Here is an 18184-nt window from a genome sequence, read left to right as displayed (position 1 = left end):
GACTGGGTAGCTTTAGCAAAGGAAGTGACATGATCTGCTTGGCATCTGTAAAAGATGAATTTGGCTCCTGGGTAGAAAATGAGCTAAAGAGGCACAAGGAAGCAAGAGGAGAGGCTACTGCAGCAATCTGGATGAGCTATGGTAACAGTGTGCATTAGGGAGGTGGCGCTGGTAAAGAGAGCTGGACATGGACGGAAGTCAGATTTTCAATGTAAAACCAGCAGGCAATGCAATGAACTGAAGGTGACAGTGAGAAAAGAGCAGTCAAGGATGACTCCTGAGTTTCTGGTTTAAGAAACTGAGTGGTGGCTTTTACTGACATCTCATTAACCCCAAATACTCCCGGACAGCTGTAGGGCCATTCTACAGATGAAAGACTCAAAGAGGATATGCAACTGTTTAATAAAGGTCACACACTGCTAAGGGACCAAGATGTATAATGCATCAAAGTGTATCTGCCCCCAAGCCCAAGCTCTGTGATAGCACATCACACTCAGAGGCATGTTTCAGAGGTAAAAGTTTGTGCCTATTGCTGGGGAGAGATTGAGATTTAAGACACAGTCAATGGGCTAATCATTGGAATTTGGCCATTTAACAATTGATCACAAGCTTTGCCTTTACTGAAAATCAGATCAGAATCACTTCAATTTGTTAGAATAGTAATTTAAAAATAACTTTGGTTTTCAAATGTAGCAACAAAAGGACATAATTCTGGAGTACATAACTTAGTGAACACTGAATAATTTCAAATCAGAAGTCCATGTGCTCTTAATAAAAAGATTAATTTATTAATCCATCTACAACCTAGCTCTCAAAGAAAGAAATAAAACACTTAATTATATTCCTATAAGAAAACAGAAACTCCCCTGTTGGCATAAGTACTCTATTAGGTAAAATATGCTTCCTATAGGATCAGTACCTGTGGTCTATAACATATGAGATATGACAGAAGAACACCTAGGCAAAGGTTCATGTGAGGGAGACTGGGGGACAGATGTGGGGTGACCCAGCCTTAGTGAGAAACTCCCATGCTACCTATTTTCCTGCCCTGATTTAGTAAAACATAGTGGGTTTTGAGTCAAAGAAAAGTAGTTCCCACTCAGTTCTTCAAAGCTGCCTGGCCACCTACCCCATTTCTACTAGGGAAACCCCACTGGGTCTGATACTTGTTTCTGAAAGTAATGAAATAATGTCAGAGCTGGGGGGATCCTTCGCTAAAAATAGAACAAGCAGCCACCTGCCTCCTTTCTGCCAGGGACCACCCAGCACAGCAGGCGCTCCTCAACCCACTTAGGGAAGCAAGGGCCATGTACACAACCACCATGCCGCTCAGATGGCCAGAGGGGACACTGCAGGTCTCTACTTCATAGCTACCCCAGACCACTCAAATTATTTCACTTCTGTAATAATTCATCTTCTGATGAATTGCACGCTGGGAGGTATAGAGGAACATATATAGCCCATCTTACAAATGGAGAGGTAGAGTCATGAGAAAAAAGACAAACTTGAATAAGAAAAAAAATATCTTCAAGTTTTAAAAAATAATAATGATTTTATTGGGATTGTTGTTGTTTTGATCACAAAAGTAATACATGGACCTCATGGACACTTTTTTACAGTAGAGACAAATACAAAGAAGAAAATTTAAATCAATGTATCTTCTTAACTGATGGCCACCTGACTGATAGACCAGGTTAATCCATGACACTCACCATGTGTTTCTTTCCACAAACACACGGCTGACAGATGCCCACAGCATGTTGAATCCTGTGGCTAGTCAGCTGCTCTGGACTGTCTACACGTGGTTGCCCCCTTTAAGTAAAAGGGAGTTGACCAAGAATCAGCCTTTTGCTCCCAAACCTTTTCTTTCCAGTTATCCTTGTGTTTTATTGTGAGAATCAACAAAATCATACATTAACTGAAGAAACAGAAGTGTGAAAAGAAAGTTGTTTCTATGAAAATTATGTTTAATGCTTTAAAATACTAGAGGTAAGCAAGGAGCAGGGAATAATTGTCAAACTAGAGGTTAGTAGCTATAAAAGACTGGGAGAGAGTTGTAAAACTCTACAGGATTGAAAAAATCAAGCTACTTCACAAGTATCTTTCGGTCTTTAGATTCTAGAACATTTGTTTTAAAAAGAAAAACATTATAAATCTTACGTGGCACATTATGGATATTATTTTTGTTAGAACAAACCCCTCTGGATTCTATTATGAAGGTCCACACCCAAAACAAACACCAGAGCCCTACATCAAAATGGATAAATAAATGAACATACCTCATAAGTTAAAATAACATGTTTGTGTCATTTTTATGACTAAAACAACTTTTTCAATTTAACCCCTCAGCTCTGAGTTCTGATCCTGTTTCCTATGAGGGCCTTGACTGTATTTGAAAGGCTATCTTATGGAAGAGGGACCTTGTTTTGTAAACTTATACAGGACTTATTTTGTAAACCTTACACAGGATTTAGGACAGTAGGTCAAATTTCTAACCCAGTGTTTCTCAAAATGTAATCCATGGACCACCAATATCCAAACCATCTTGGGTATTTGCTATAAGTATGGATTCCCATCACACACCCTGAACTTCCTTATTCACGTTCTCTGAGAGGGAGCAGAAGTTGTACATGCTCCCTAGGAGATTCTGCTGCACGCTATGGTACAGGACACTGGTTAGTTAGGAGACTAACTTTGGGTTTAATATAAAGAAACAGTGGCTCACAACAGTGCCCCAACAGTGGTTCACAATAGTGCTCCAAGTGGGGATGTTCCAGAGATGTTCAAGCAGAGGCCAAATGATGTTAGGCAGGATTGCTAAAGAAGGTTCCAGAATTTGGTGGGAGGTCAAATTTTGTGTGATTCATCCTTGAAAATGATTTCCCTTCCCCACCCCCAATAAAACTACTAATTTTTAGTTGAGAATCCAACTACTGAGACTATTTTTCTTAGATTTCTTAGAGTCTTTACAAAGTTCCCCCCCAATTACTTGAGTGGGTTAATTAGCAAGTTATTATGTTTTATACATAGATTAGAACCAAATCGTAATTTAAAGAACAATTTGACAGTCTTTCCCTGCATTCTCTCTTCTCACAGTTGCTGAGCCAGGCAGCAGAGTGGAAACTTCAGGCCAAAGTGCTGAAGGAACAAGAGACAGTCCTGCAGGCTCAGGTGAAGTGGGGGAACCTTGGTGCATGGGGTGTGCTCTCCTCTTCCCAGTAAGAGGCTGTGAACCCAAGGTCGTGTGCAGAAGGCTCACTTGTGGCAGGAAGAGGGGGGACAGGAGTTGCAAATAAGCAATAAATTCATATTTATTATTAAGTAAAAATAAAATCACAACGTATATCTAAGAAAAATAAATGCTCTGAACCAACAACATCCAGTGAAAAGGTTTGTTGACGCGCACATAAGGGCAGGAAACTGGCCAGTGAGGAGAAGCTGGTGTCCAGGTTCCCATCTATCTGTTCGAATGTCCCCTCTCTCTCCTCCCCCACTACCCTACTAAGGTAAGAATAAAATGTGAACTGCTTTTATGCACCTCTATAATTGTCAACACTGAAAGTGTCCTTGCCTGTTTAATATTATTCATAATAAAAGGAAATCAGAAAAATAGAGTCAGCGCCCAAGTCTTTGTGCTCTCAGAGGTTGGCGTTGTCAGGGGGATGACAAAACGGCAGACGAGTCAGGAACCATTCTCATTTGGCTTTGTGATGTTGTGCATGTGTTGACTAGATTACGGGAATTCATATTTCAGGCTCAAAAATAAAGCCTCATGGAACATCTGGCTCTGGGAGAAAGCCAGAACCATCCGTCCTTCCTGGGCCTGCGGGGCTCTGCCCCTCCTGGCACACTTTCCGGCAGGTTCCAGGAGAGCCGTCGGGCTGCGGACCGCATGGGGCTCCGGCTCCCGTGCAGGGAGAAATGCCCGAGCCCTAGGGGAACTGAGAAATCACACAGGACAAACCCACAGGAGGCGCCGAAATCAGAAGTCTTCCAAACTGGGCAGCACTGATTTAAGATCTGAGCGGTTCCCTTGTAAATGCTTATGCGCTGCCTGCTAAATACTTGCTCATTGTAAAAGAAAAAGCAAATAAGAAAAATAAGAAAGTAAAAATCACAAATTACACCAGTGCACAGACAAAACACAGATCACGTTTGGATGGCTAACCTTCCTAAAGCGTACTGCGCTGAACGCAAAATGAATTGTTTCCCTCCAGTGATATATCCAAATAGTTTGAAAATACTCCTTACATAGACATTGGAGCCATGAAGCTTTTGACTGTTAATGGAGTGAAGGGACCAGAGTTAAAAGACTAAAGCCTAGAGTTATGAACTCAAGATCATCCTTCAGGCAGTCACAGAGCCCACCGCATCACTGTGTGCGGTCAGTGGCAGATGGTGGTGGCGCTCCAACCAGAGACGGGCAGGGCGAGGCCGGTGGGACCTTGGCGACTGAGGGCGAGTCGGGGCTTCTGGCCCCATTTCTGCCCCATTCACAACACAGACAATACTTGAAACTATTCATTGTTCATATCATGTTACAGGCAATCTCTACCCTCTTTGCTAAATGCAGATAATAAGCTTGAGAAGAACATATTAATATCACCAGACTCCAGGCTAGACAGTCGGCGGAGAATGTAGGCCTGAAAGGACCCATACAGTGAAAACATAAAGGTGCGCTCTAATTTTCCACCTTTACCCCTCACACTTGAAAAAGCATCTACTCAGAGTTCTAGGCTTGCCAATGTCTCTCGGTCATCCTCCAATGCTGGACTGAGTCCAGGGGCCAGGGTCAGAGTCCTGGCTCTTCTGCTAAAAAGCTGTGTGACCCTGTGCAATGCACCTGAGCCTCCCTGGGCCTAAATTCCCTTGTCTGTAAAATGAGGGTGATAGAATGGATTAATGATCCCACGCTGCAGTCCTCTGACCTCTGGGAGGCCTATTGCTTTTCAGTATTTCCAAAACATAACAGCACACAAGGCAGCAGCTGCTAGCTAAAATGTAGTTGTTTTTGACATTATAACACCTCTCAATCAGCAAGTATGGCTATGGATGGCAATTATTCATATATTTGATTAAGTTTTTAAAAGAAAAATGAATTCATAAATATGTAATATATGTAGTTTGCTTTCAAATTACGCATGCAAAACACTCAACTCAGTGCCTAGATCATAATAAACATAATTAATTCAACTTACATTTTACTGAGCACCTAAGTGCTAGGCATGCTTCTAGGTGCTGGAGATAAAGTAGTCAATAAGAGAGACCAAAATCCATGCCTAATTAAATTTACAATCTAGTTATAACAATAATGTTAATAAAAATGCTGACAATTAGTATATGAGCTAATATTAGTATTATTTCATAGGTGAAACCCCACATAAGAAATATATATGAGTCTAGGGGAGTCTCTATTTGCAAAAAAGCTTAAGAACCACTGGAAAAGATGAACTCAAGAACCTGCTCAGCTCTAGTTCATGAATGTAAAGAACTTCCAGGGCTAAAAAAGTGTAGCCATAACTGAGTTAACCCTGCCTTCTCCTCTTTTGCCCTATTTTCCATGGCACGTGGCTCACTCTTCAAGAACCCACTTTTGTCTATTTTTTTTCTTTAAGGCACTTTAAAAACTCCACCAATTACTTAATCATCAAGAAGACTAGAGAGGCCCTGAATCCCTTTGTATAATAATATTTAGACAGGTTCCTCTTGAAGAGTATCAATGTTATATGTGTAAAACATTTAAACTGTGAAAAACAAAGTCTATCACAGATTATTTTGCATAGCATTCAAACACTTCCTCTGGTTTTAAGATGTCTTTAAAGGGGTGGGTGGTAGGAAGGGGAGGCCTTAGTCCCCATTTCTACCATCTGAGCAAGGGAAATATCAAAGATGGATTGTGTTTTCCTGGATGGAAGTCACTTTTCAGTCGAACAGCTTGCCAATTTGGGGCATGATTCTCACTTAGGGAAGAGATGCCTGGCTTTCAACTATACAAACCAAGGCAATAGACTAAATGTCAGAGCTGATCAATGGGATGCAATCATCACTACAAATAGACTGCTCATTGGATCAATAAGGATGAAGATCGTAGTCGATGTGGGAAGTCAGCAATCCCTGACAACACAGACACAAAATACTGCCTGCGGGGAAAGATCAGTGAGTAAACTATTAAAGATGGGTAATCATCGTCCTTCAACCCCAAAGTCCTCACCTTATCAACAGAAGATGAGAGGGGAGTCCTCTGCAACTACTATTATAAATGGACTTGTTCCCAAATCAAATCTCACAAGTTTGCTGAGAAAATTCCTGAGCACAGTTGTATTCCCTGTATACTATGAATGTTTGTAATTAAATGCGGTGCTCAGTTAAAAGAATGTGTGTGTCAGCCCATTGAAAATAGAAATGTTGAGGCAATTATTGTTTACTAACCCTAGAATGGCCTGTTTCTATTTCTGCCTCTGGCAGGAGAGGCCCTGTGCCTGACCTCGGGATGTTCCTTCCACACTGCTCTGAAATACCAGAGTGAGAGCAGGAACTTGACACATCAGAACAAATGCGCATCGTGTTTCAAAGTGAGAGGAAAAATGCTACCAAACAAATATCCATGTGGTAAACAGGAAGTGTACATCTTTAGGGGGTATGAGTGGAGGGCTGGAGTTGGTTACCCGAAAAAGGTATAATCCACACAGGTTTTGCCACGTATGGCAATGGGGTCAAATCGGAAGAAAGGCAGAATATTAAAAAGACACCAGAAGGGGAGTTGCTGTTTAATGGGTATAGAGATTCAGTTTTGCAAGATGAAAACGTTCTAGAGATTGGTTGCACAGCAACATGAATATACTTAACACTACTGAACTATACACTTAAAAATAGTTAAGATGGTCCAGTTTACGATATGTATATTTTACCAAAATTTAAAATTGTTTAAAAGGCAAAAAGTTGAAAAAAATCACTAGAAAAAGGTCAGAAGAGGTGGTAATGAAGCAAGACATTATTTCTAGTCACTCTGGGTGTGTCTGGCATCTCAATCAGCCCAACTGATACAATAAAAAGAACATTTTGCCCAAATAAAGGGATGGATGTGGTTACTCCCACTAGAAATGTCAAGGTTGCTTCTGTGAGAGGGACCGTGCACGCGCTCACTTCTGCCCTCTCCTGTCTGCAACCTGCAACGACAGGGCCGCAAGAGGGTTGACAGGACCAGCTCAGGGGACCATAGTAGGTATCTGAGAGTCCCATTTAGCTCTGCTGGAATTACTGAAAAGTTGGAAAAAGAAAAAAGAGGAAGAAAAAGAAATTAATATGAGCGCTTGGCCAAGAATGGAAATGAAGGGATTTTGTTATAGAAAGTAAAGAGTATTAGATGGGGGGAGTTACTCCCACCCTAGGCCACCCGATCCTGGGCAGTATTAGTAGCCAGTCCCACGGGAACTTACACTAGGGTAGAGCTTCTCAAATTGAGAGGCTTCACCTACTCATGGGCCCTGCAATCAATTCATTGGATCCCAGCCAGGACTTTGAAAAAAACAAAACAGAATTAAATCTGTTTTGAGAATGCATTGCATATAATAAAATGTATTGTCTTACACAGTGTGTGTGTGTGTGTGTGTGTGTGTGTGTGTGTGTGTAAAACCTTCCTGGCGACGCACTCCCTGATGCCCCTTTACCCAGTCTTCTCTAATCTGTATGCCATGGAACCCAAGTTTAGACTACCAGAGTTGCCCCAAACTCTGTCACTTACTCACAGTGCTAACGAATGATTTCAAAATGATGGTCAGCTGTTGTTTGACTTTTCTTTAGAAATTTTGTATCCAATGAAAAGGTTTTATGTTATCATTTTGTTGTTCTTTACTGTAATCAAACCTCTGCTGTTCTGAATCATTTGAGAATAAGCCATTGTAGACAAGCAAATTTTCTGAGTTCTAGGGGCTGATTCCCACACACGCCCTCTAACTCCCACCTCCAAGAGTAAGAACTCTACATTCTACTGGCTTTCATTTGGTGCACTCTTCTCTGCCTTTGAAAGGACAGTCTCACAAGTACCACCAGCTGGTTAGTTGGTGCCTGCCATCTGGCCAATAACCCAACCATCCCAGTATACCAAAGGCAGCCTCAGGTTCTTATTTGTTGCTGAATGTGGCAAACTTGCTGCTTCATACAGAAGACATTTCTGTTTCCATCTGAGGACTTGGGGCTGTTCTGGACACTCAAAGATACCAAAGACTCATCTGAAAATACAGACTTTACTCACTTGAATCATCCATATTAAATCTTTCACTCAAAACATGCTACCCAAAAATTATTTTCAAAAGCAAAATTTTATGGTTGTATTATTGTCACTAAAAATCAAGTATTTACACACTTTCCTGCCCTGTCCTGCCCTATTCCCACTCCAAGGCTTTGGAATTGAGGATGTGGAGGCACAGAGGCTCTGCCCTACACTCCCATGGCGAGCCACACAATTGCCAGTGCTCACCCATACAATGTCGTTGTGTGCAAATTAGAAAAAGGCATTCCTTCCTCAAGACTCATTATTTTCATCTGTAGAAAGCTAGTCTAAGAAACTGATTTTGATGAAAAGGGGCATTTAACAGCTTTTGGCTAGAACACTGTGTTCATAAGTATACCAAATCACAATGTCTAAAATGGAAATGGCAATTGCACGGAGCGGCACAACCTGCATTCTGGCAGCAGCCCCGTCCATGCCTGGACCACGTTTCCTTTATCACTTCCGTTCATTTGTCTACATTCTCACTTCCTCCAAGACCAAGTTCAAGGCTGACCTCCACAGAAACATGTCTCCTTCTCTGCACTGGCACTTTATATTCCCTGAACGGTAGTTAAGCTGTCTTTGGGACTGTCTTCCCATCAAGAATGCAGGTCCCTCAAAAGCAGGAGTTACATGTCAAATACTTTTGTATACACAGCCCCTGCATATGTTCAGAGCTCAATAACTGTTTGTTGGTAAAAGTTATGATACAATGAAGTGGTAATGACATATTTTATTACTTAATTTTTCTTTAAAGAAGTACTTCAGTCATAGTCACTGACCTCGGTTGATCATATAGTAAAGAAAAGAACTGAACATATTACTAACACTGAATTGAGAATTCCCTTAAATCACTCCTCTTAACAAATACTGAACAATGAACATGTTGTTTTGTTCTGGAAGCATTCTGAAAGAGCCCTAAAATAGATCTGCTCTTTCCCGTTTACAGCTCACCCTCTACTCTGGAAGGTTTGAAGAGTTCCAGGGCACACTGACAAAAAGCAATGAGGTGTTCGCCACTTTCAAGCAGGAAATGGACAAAGTGAGTATTGCTTATCCCACACAAAACACGGACATTTTCTATTTTGACAGGCAATTCTCCTTTGGGTTCCTTTTTCTCTCACTAAGATATTCCAGTGCATTCTCATGAAGTAATGAAACATATATAGGTGCCAATGAGACTTGAGCTGTATTTTTTTTATTGGTAAGTATCTAGTGAATTAATCTTAAAAAGAGCCCCAAAACACTAGGATACACTTTCACTCTAAGGAAGATTTTTTTTCTAGTCCATGGATAGCAAAAAAACAAAAACAAACAAAAAAAAAAAAGAGAAGAGCTAGTGATTTAGCATTATGTTGTTTATACTGAAATTTTTTTAAAAATCTAATCTTCAAAAGATTAAAAAAAAGCTTTCATACAAATATGCAAGAGTAAAATTTTAAGGCAGAAAATGCCATTTCATAAAATCCTTCCTAGAAGAGAAGACATGTAGTATGGTGTAGCTGAAGAGTCTTTGAATAAGAAGATGGAATTCTGCACTGAAATTCTGACCTGATCCTATTCATCGGGCAGCACTAAAGAATTCATTCAACTTCCTCAATTTTATTTTTAATACAATTCAAGGCAATATGTCCCTAGCTTACTTCATAAGAGTATGGAGTTGAAATAAATTAACATATTTTAAAAGGGTTTTCAACTTTTAAAAATTGTGTGATAAGTATAAGGTGCTCATATTATTGTGGGATATAATGTTTAAATCTTAGTCAATTCAATATTTTCCCAAAACAAAAACCCGCATCAGAGTTGTGTTTCTAAAGCATCGGCATTAACCATTTTTGAGTGTAGAAAGCATCTTCGTCAAAACATTTTCATAAAATAGTAAGATAAATTCCACAAGTCAGTGAGCAAACTAGTAGGCCAACACTTGTTAACAGTTATAGCTTTCCCACTCCTGGAGGGAACTATCCACTTTTAAAAAATTAATTATAGAGTTTTAAGATTGGAATAAATATTAATGAGAAATCTTAATCTCAAAGATTAAGAGCAGGAGTTCTTAATCTGGAGTTCATTTATAGACTTTTAGTAGACCTGAGAATTAGCCAAAAAATTTGACATGTACATTTGCATTTCTCTGAGTGTGGTCCCATAGACTTCATCAAGTTCCTAAAGGGGTCAATGACCTTAAAAAGTTCATAAACTACTAACTTGGTTAAGAAATCATCAAAATTTAAAAAGCCACTTGAGGCTCACCGAGCTTCTCTATAGAGCCCTGGGGCCAACAGCTGGGCCCAGCCTCTGGCCTCTGAGGGTACCCAGTCTCAGGCAGATTGGCCCAAACAGCAAGTGCCAGCTGTGGTAATCCAGGGACACTGGGCCTGGGTTACGTGCCTTGTCCTTTACTTCAAGCAGAGAGGAGATCCTCCAACCAGGAATGGGAGCAGTTTCGGGTTCAAAAACGACAGGCTGTGTTTCATTCACTCCTGTATCTCCCCACACACAGCCCCAGCCTGGAGCCAGCAGACGCCTGCACACACTGCATTAAATGGGGTGCAATAGCCCCCGCCACCTTCAGCTAACTCACCTGAGCATTACTCCACCTCCCTGAGCCTCATTTCCCCCATTTACAAAGTGGAGCGAAACAGAACCTTCCTCGTGGGGCTGTTTCAAGGGTCCAGTGACTACCGTGTGTGACCACATTCTGTGAACCCTACGGCCCTGGACGAATGAACGCAGACCAAGGGCCGCCTGTGTGGCTGTGGCTCCCAGGCGCCCAGGTTTCATCAACATTTGAATGGCTGAAGAGCCAGGCCACTTTCTCACCCAGAGCCTCTATTCAATAAAGTAAACCATCTAAATTGCAAGCTTATTTGGGGGGCTCAATTAAACTATTTTGTTTATTTTAAAAGAGAGAAAAACCAATGAGAAAACAGCCTGGCCCTGGGTAGTCTCCCTTTTCCTGCGCTGGCTCCGTGCCCATAGGTCGCTCACCCTGACCTGCATGATGCGGGGATGACCGGTGACTTTCCCACTCACTCTCCCTCCCTTCGCATAGAACGGGGTGTTTGCCCAGCAGCTGGTGACAAAAGGACTTGCCCTGACCTCACACAGGGAACTAGTAGCTTCTTCGGCAGAGGAACGCTTCGGGATGAGTATTAAAACACTCTCGTTTCCGTAGACGACGAAGAAGATGAAGAAGCTGGAGAAGGACACCGCCACGTGGAAGGCCAGGTTCGAGAGCTGTAACAAGGCCCTGCTGGACATGATCGAAGAGGTGAGGAGCTCTGCCCTGAGCTCACTGTCCCCTGGCCACTCAGGCACTCAGCCTGGAGAGCTGTCTCCTAACAGTACAAATGACTGCCTTCGAAAAAGGGCTGAGTTTTTCTGGGACGTGATGTATGAAATTGTAATAAAAGTAATTATAGCAAAGTAATTTAGAATCGGGTCCAGACTCCTAAAAGAGTGTTGTGTCCCTTAAATCACATGCCTACTTGTTGGTGCCAAAGCTGTCCCCCAAGCGGCAGCAAGCCTGCAGGACCGTGAATTCCTTAAAGGCCTGAGGAGTGTCCTACTTGTCTTTGAGTTCCCCTGGTGTCTGGTATATAACAGGTACAGAATGATTTAATTCATTGATTTGAACTTACTGAGAGAAGACACCAGCCCAAGCACCCAGGGTATGTGCTATTTTATAGACAGATATGGAGATATATTGTTTAATTCCTCCAACAGTCTTTTAAACACTGATATTATGTCAGGCTCTGAGGAGGTTTTGAGACTATAAAGGCAAAAATACATGGCCTTTGACCTGAGAGGTAGGACTTACAGGAGAAGGTCTCTCCATATAAACAAGTAAAAAAAGAAGCAGCCTTAAAGGGTACAGAGTAGCACAAAATGGGGGAAGGGGTAAGATAATTAGGAATGATTTCATGCACAAATGTGCTGACATTTCTAGAGGAAAGAAAAACTGAACAGTGTGAGCAGCCAGCATTATGAATTAGTGTGTGGTGAGTTTCTCTGGTTATAATTACTGTTCTAACAATTCATCCCAAATTGCAACCAATTCCAAAGACATGAGTTTATTATCCATCAACATAAATCAAACAATTGCTAGATTAGCATATAGCAGTTTAGCTATAGAATAGATAAGGCATTGCTGACTGCCAAGTCCCAGTCCATCTCATTCATTTTGCCACAGTTACTTACCCAGGGGTGGGGAACCTTTTTTCTGCCAAGGGCCATTTGGATATTTATAACATCATTTGAGGGCCATACAAAATTATCAACTTAAAAATTAGCTATGGAAAAAGTTCCTAGACTTACTGAATCCTGAGTCCCGCCTGCGGTTGCCTTGGTAAGGCCAGAACAAAATATGGCCCGCAGGCCAGATGATCCCCATCCCTGATTACACCCTCTAAGTCTTGCAGGCAGAAAATTCGTATACAATTTTATTTTCATTTTTTTTAAATATATCTTTATTGATTTCAGAGAGAGGAAAAGAGGGTGAGAGAGAGAGATAGAAACATCAATGATGAGAGAGTCATTGATCGGCTGCCTATCCCGCAACCCGGGCATGTGCCCCAACTGGGAATCGAACCCCGATCACCTGGATCCCAGGTCGATGCTCAACCGCTGAGCCTCACCTGGCCGGGCTCATATACAATTTTAGAAGCCCTGGACTGGAGCAGAGAGAGGTTTTGCCATCTTTCTTTCCTAATTCTACCAGAGTGACTAAAATTCTACCAGAGTCTAGCATACAATGCAAAAAAAAGAATTGACATCTCTGACCAAGTGTCTATCCAGCCACCATTCTGTGATCAAACCCCAGAGCCTGGTGGGCAAATTCCTGGACAAATGGTTTTGCTTGTCTCCAGAGAACATCCTGGCAATTTTGCTTTTTAACATTTTATGTGTGTATGTGTATTTTCAAATCACAGAAAGCACTGAGAGCCAAAGAATATGAGTGCTTCGTGATGAAAATTGGGAGGCTAGAGAATCTCTGTCGAGCTTTACAAGAAGAGAGAAATGAACTCTACAAAAAAATTCGAGAAGCGAAAATGCCTGAGGATGACCAAGGTCAGCACACCTCCGACGAAGAGCCAGAGTCAACGGTGTCTGTGGGTGAAGAGGTGGGTGCAGAGAACGCCAACAGCGTTCACGACGCTGTGAAAAACCTGGCCACGGCCTTCATGGTTATTCATCAATCAGAGTCGACCCTTGACCAGTCCAAAGAATTCCAACCAGAGTTCAGCAGTCCTCAGGGGGGCGGTGACAGGGCCCTCAAGGAGCCAGAACAGCCCTCTCCGAGCACTTCATGCCATCCAGAGAGGCCCCCGCCTCCCCCAGCTTCTCAGGCTGAGGCCGAAGGAGGCAACGAGGTAGAACCTCAGCCCAGGGCCAGTAATCTTCCTGTGGGGCCTGGAGCAGAGCCCCAAGACCAGGGTCTCCCCACTAGAGTACTGGCTGATCAACAGCCCCCTCCGGACGCAGAAACTTCCGGTCGGGCCCCGCAGTCCCCAGTAGAGGCCTCCCTATGGGGGATGGAGGCAAATGGTCCTGCTCCAGCCCCCCCAGCAGGTGAGCAAGTTCCAGCTGGGGTACCTGGGTGTGAGCCCAGTAGGCAGCCTCCACTAGAAGCAGCAGGAGAGGGCCTGCCAGGAGGGGCCTCAGCCGGACCCCAGCTGCCCAAAGTGGCCAGAACCAACCTGGACGAAGGAGACTAAGCCTCATGGTGCCTCCAGAGGCTGTTTGTCACAACAGACTCTTCTGAAAAAGGCATTAAGGTCTGGGGTGTCTAATGGAAGAGACTTAATTAGAATCAAAACATTTTTAAATGTTATTCAGAGCACATTCAGCCTTTGCTATTTGCTCTCAATTTATATCTGATTTGGAGCTTTTCTATTTAACACTGGTTGATAGTATAATTTTCCCAAATGGCAACAAGACATGCTAATAGAAAATTTATATTAATTTGACATTAAGATGGTACTTAATTCAATTTGTTAATCAACACAAAGATTTGGTATTTAAAGACTTCCACTGCAATATATAAATGCTGAAATGTGGTGTTCTATTTATTTATTTATATAGTTTAACAAGTTCCATAGAAAGTAATGGATGTCCGGGTTCCATTTAAACATTATATGCATCATGTATGCATATGTGTGCCTATATACATATGTACATGTGTAGAAATATATACAATGTATCTATGTGTGAATATATACATGTATGTGCTTATGTACATATTACACATGTGTTATCATATATATGTATATATTTACATACATTTATTTCAACCTTTTTTGAATTTCTCTCATGCAAAATATTTAGATGCTAATCAAAAAAAATTATCTCTTACTTGCACTTGAGACTGATGCTCTATGAATCAGTAGTAGATTCAGAACACAAGTATTTAGGCCATGTGATGTTGGGCAAAAATGAGTAACCCAATGGTAGGTCAATAAGTTCAGCCAATTGATTGAATGGCAGTTGGGTTAGACTGCAAGTCTGTGTAGAGTACACAGACACAAAGATGACCACACCGGGCACTAAAGAGAAAGGGAAACAATCACAGCTGTAGAGTGCTCACTTTTTCCAGCTGCTGCTTCTACTCAACTCAGCCCATTGCCTTGCAACCCAGCCTCTTAGTGGTTTCCTACAAGGAAACTGTTGGAAATAGGAAAGGGAGCTAAGGCACGGAGGGACTGAGGGTCCTCAGGCTAAGAAGACACTGTGCTCATCCCTTGCCTCTTGTGCTACGGAGGCCTTGAGACAGAATATTCATCTGGCCCTGCCAACTCCTCAGTACCCTCCCTGTCACCCATCGCTCTCTCCAGAGGGCTCTCCACCGCCTCTTGCTATCACTGCCTCAGTCTATACTCTCAAAGCACCTGCTCCTTCTTCCCAGCAGGTAATTATTGCTAAGTAAAAGCTATTGTTTTTCCAAAACAGAGTCTCAATATGAGTGATGAGGCTTACAAACCAACACAGTTTCTACACTGAGGATTTCTCTGCCAGAAAAATGGGGCCCTACTCAAAATGACTTGAAAAATAAGTAAGGATTCAAAAGCTAGAAACACCTGGGGTTGGCTACATGAGTAGTACCTTATCACGGCTTGACAAGAGCCTCTAATAGTACCGGACAGACTAAATTACTCTACCTAGGGGAGAGGGAGACCTCAACAGAAAAACAGGAAGGAAGAGAAGGAGAGATGGGGAAAGGAGAGAGGGAGGGAAAGAGGAGAGAACAAAGAAAAGAGAGATCAAACCCACCCCTACGTTAAAAGGTGAACTCAAATAGAAAAATGGATAAAACCAAGATTCCCTATTACTCATGCAGGAAATCACTCTTCAGTGTCGCCTGTGGCTGTCTGCCAAGGCACACAAAGTGCTTGTAGGCAGCAACCATATGCTACAAGAATTGTAAACTGCATAAAATTTGTTTGAAGTAGACAGTGAGGTTAATAACAAAATGCTAGTTGGGGGGGGGGGGGAAGCATATCACTATTTGAGACCCGTGTATTTATAAAGGCTTAAGATATTATAACCATGGGGTATCTAGCCAAAGTCAACATTACTTGAAGTCTTAGAGATTTAAACATTCATTTAATTCAGAGCCAAAAATTCACTATAACAATTCAGGAGGGTCTCCTTTTCCACTATTTACAGAGGCTAAACTTCCAAGAATGGAGTAAGATTAGATAATCACAGTCAAGTCTCAGTCTGAATGTTTAGCAAGAGAAATAGGCAAGAGAGAAGCCAAAATCCAGTAAATCAAATATTCTAATACCCAAAGTTTATTATTTTTTTTCATCCAAAAACGCTTTCATAGCAACACATTACTCACTATATATCTTGGGCAGTTTCAGATACAATAACCTTCCTGAAATTTGCAAAACTTTAGGCCTTGGGAGAATTATTTCAATATGCAAAGAATGTTTTATTAGAGTCCTTTGTGTTAGAATTTGGCTTTACTAATTATAACAATAACTCATAAGACCTGAAAGAACAAGATCTTTATCAAGTTCATGTACCTGTTTCTAGAGATGCCAAGTCTACTTACCAGAAACATCAGTGGTTTGGTGTTTTCTAAATGAAATAACTAAAATTTGTGTATCTATTAAAAAGGTACTTCTCACCCCAAATGCTCTGGCAGTGGTTTTATTTTTAAATTTTATTTATATTTATGTTAACTTTTGTTACTTCTATGCTTCAACAGCACCTAACAAAGATTATGGTTTCATTCTACTGTTGGTTGATTCCTTGGTCTCAATAGAATGTAACGGAGTGAAACTTCGAAAATCTTGGGGGGGGGGGTGTTTATGTGGAGAAAGGAAGGGAGACAGAGAGAACATGATGCCCAGGGCTAACAAGAACAAAACCCCCAGCTGGAGGACAGGTAACACAAAGCAGGAAGGAAACCTCTACGAGCATTTTATGACAAATGATACCCAGGTCTCTAAGTGGAAGTTTGCGGTCCTGGCAGAAAAGGAGGGTTTTATGAAATGTGTGTGTGCTTATCTGTCTGTGGCCATATGTGTGTGTGAGGGCATGCCTGTGTGTGAGTGTGTATGCATATTTGTGTGTAACATGTGCGAGTATATGTGTGTAGTTTTGTGCGAGTGAGCTGTATGGACGTAGCTCTGTGTGAATGTTTATCCTCGTGACTGTATTTATGAATAATAAATTGACGCAAGCCCATGTAAGTGTGTAGTTGTGTGCAAGTTTCTCTCCAGTACCAGTCTCCCATGAGATCATGTTTCCACAGGTTGCTCTGCCAAGTGTCCTTCAGAAATACTCTGAGGGGCAAGGGAGGAAATGTAGAAGCTGTCGGCTCATTTTGCCTCTACCTAGTCCTTTTAACTGCTCCAAGAATTTTCTCTAGCAAGACCCAGAAAGACCCAGCTAATCTGCCTTTTGCTTAATCTCTCATCCCAAACCATCCCGATCTGGGAGGGGCTCCTTGAACGCGGCATTTCCTAGCCATTGGAGAAGAGGACTGCTTAGCTAGGATGGAAATCTGAAAGTCAAGAGTTCACATTTTTAGAAATAGTACAATGGAGATGCCTTTCATCACACCCAAAGTCATGAGCGATAGGCTAGATTAGAATATAGCACTTGCTCTACCTAATCCAGTGTAATTCTTCACCAGAGCCTTGAACTAGATGTCTGAGGGTTTTGGAGTCTCTGATTGTTTGAGACTTAAAATCCTTTAGAGGCTTATGAAGTTATGTAAGGCTTTCTACTCTCTAGGGAGGGTTTCATTCTAAGAAATCTACACATCACCTTGGTCACCTCTATTAAAAGGCAGGCAAAGAGAAGGAAACAAGAAATTACTCAAAATTTTTTTTTTAATTTTTATTAATTTTAAAAATTAGATGAAGGAAGCATTAAGGGAGCAATCATAAATTCTTGTATTTATTCAACATATATTGAAGGCCTTCTATGTGTGAGGTTCTGTGCTAGCCCTTGGATGGCAGTGGTTACAAGGCTGAACACAGGGTTTCAGGACCACCCATACCTTGAACTCCATCTGCTCAGAAACACAGCTCCTGGTCATGTGACGGGCCTGAGTGTTCCTCCCACTACACGCACCAGGGACTCATTACCAAGGAAAGGGGCTGCAAGAGACACTGAGAGGTCCTACTCAACCACAATGTTCAGCAACCACAAAGTAGGAAGGAAACCTCTACGAGCATTTTATTACAAATGATACCCAGATCTCTAAGTGGAAAAGTTTGCATTCTTGGCAGAAAAGGAGGGTTTTATGAAATGTGTGTGTGGTTATCTGCCTGTGCCATATATGTGTGTGAGGGCATGCCTGTGTGTGAGAGTATGTATGCGTATTTGTGTGTAACATGTGCGAGTATATGTGTGTAGTTTTGTGAGAGTGTGTTGTATGTATGTAGTTCTGTGTGA

At 41.8% G+C, this 18184-nt stretch overlaps 1 protein-coding gene across 1 annotated transcript in view; it reads left to right on the top strand.

Moving 5' to 3' along the window:
* Window positions 1-14483, top strand: part of TXLNB (taxilin beta) — a 42297-nt gene extending 27814 nt beyond the window's left edge. Inside the window, exons 7-10 of the mRNA XM_016204879.2 lie at window positions 3097-3171; window positions 9219-9311; window positions 11445-11540; window positions 13201-14483. Of these exons, the coding sequence (XP_016060365.2) occupies window positions 3097-3171; window positions 9219-9311; window positions 11445-11540; window positions 13201-13986 (1050 nt within the window). The 3' untranslated portion in view covers window positions 13987-14483. The remainder of the gene's footprint in view (window positions 1-3096; window positions 3172-9218; window positions 9312-11444; window positions 11541-13200) is intronic.
* The last annotated feature ends 3701 nt before the right edge of the window (window positions 14484-18184 follow it).

This window comes from Miniopterus natalensis, chromosome 5 (assembly GCF_054644295.1).
Source record: "Miniopterus natalensis isolate mMinNat1 chromosome 5, mMinNat1.hap1, whole genome shotgun sequence".
Lineage (NCBI taxonomy): Eukaryota > Metazoa > Chordata > Mammalia > Chiroptera > Miniopteridae > Miniopterus > Miniopterus natalensis.
Note: the sequence above shows the minus strand (reverse complement) of the source record. Positions and strands in the feature narration are given on the sequence as shown.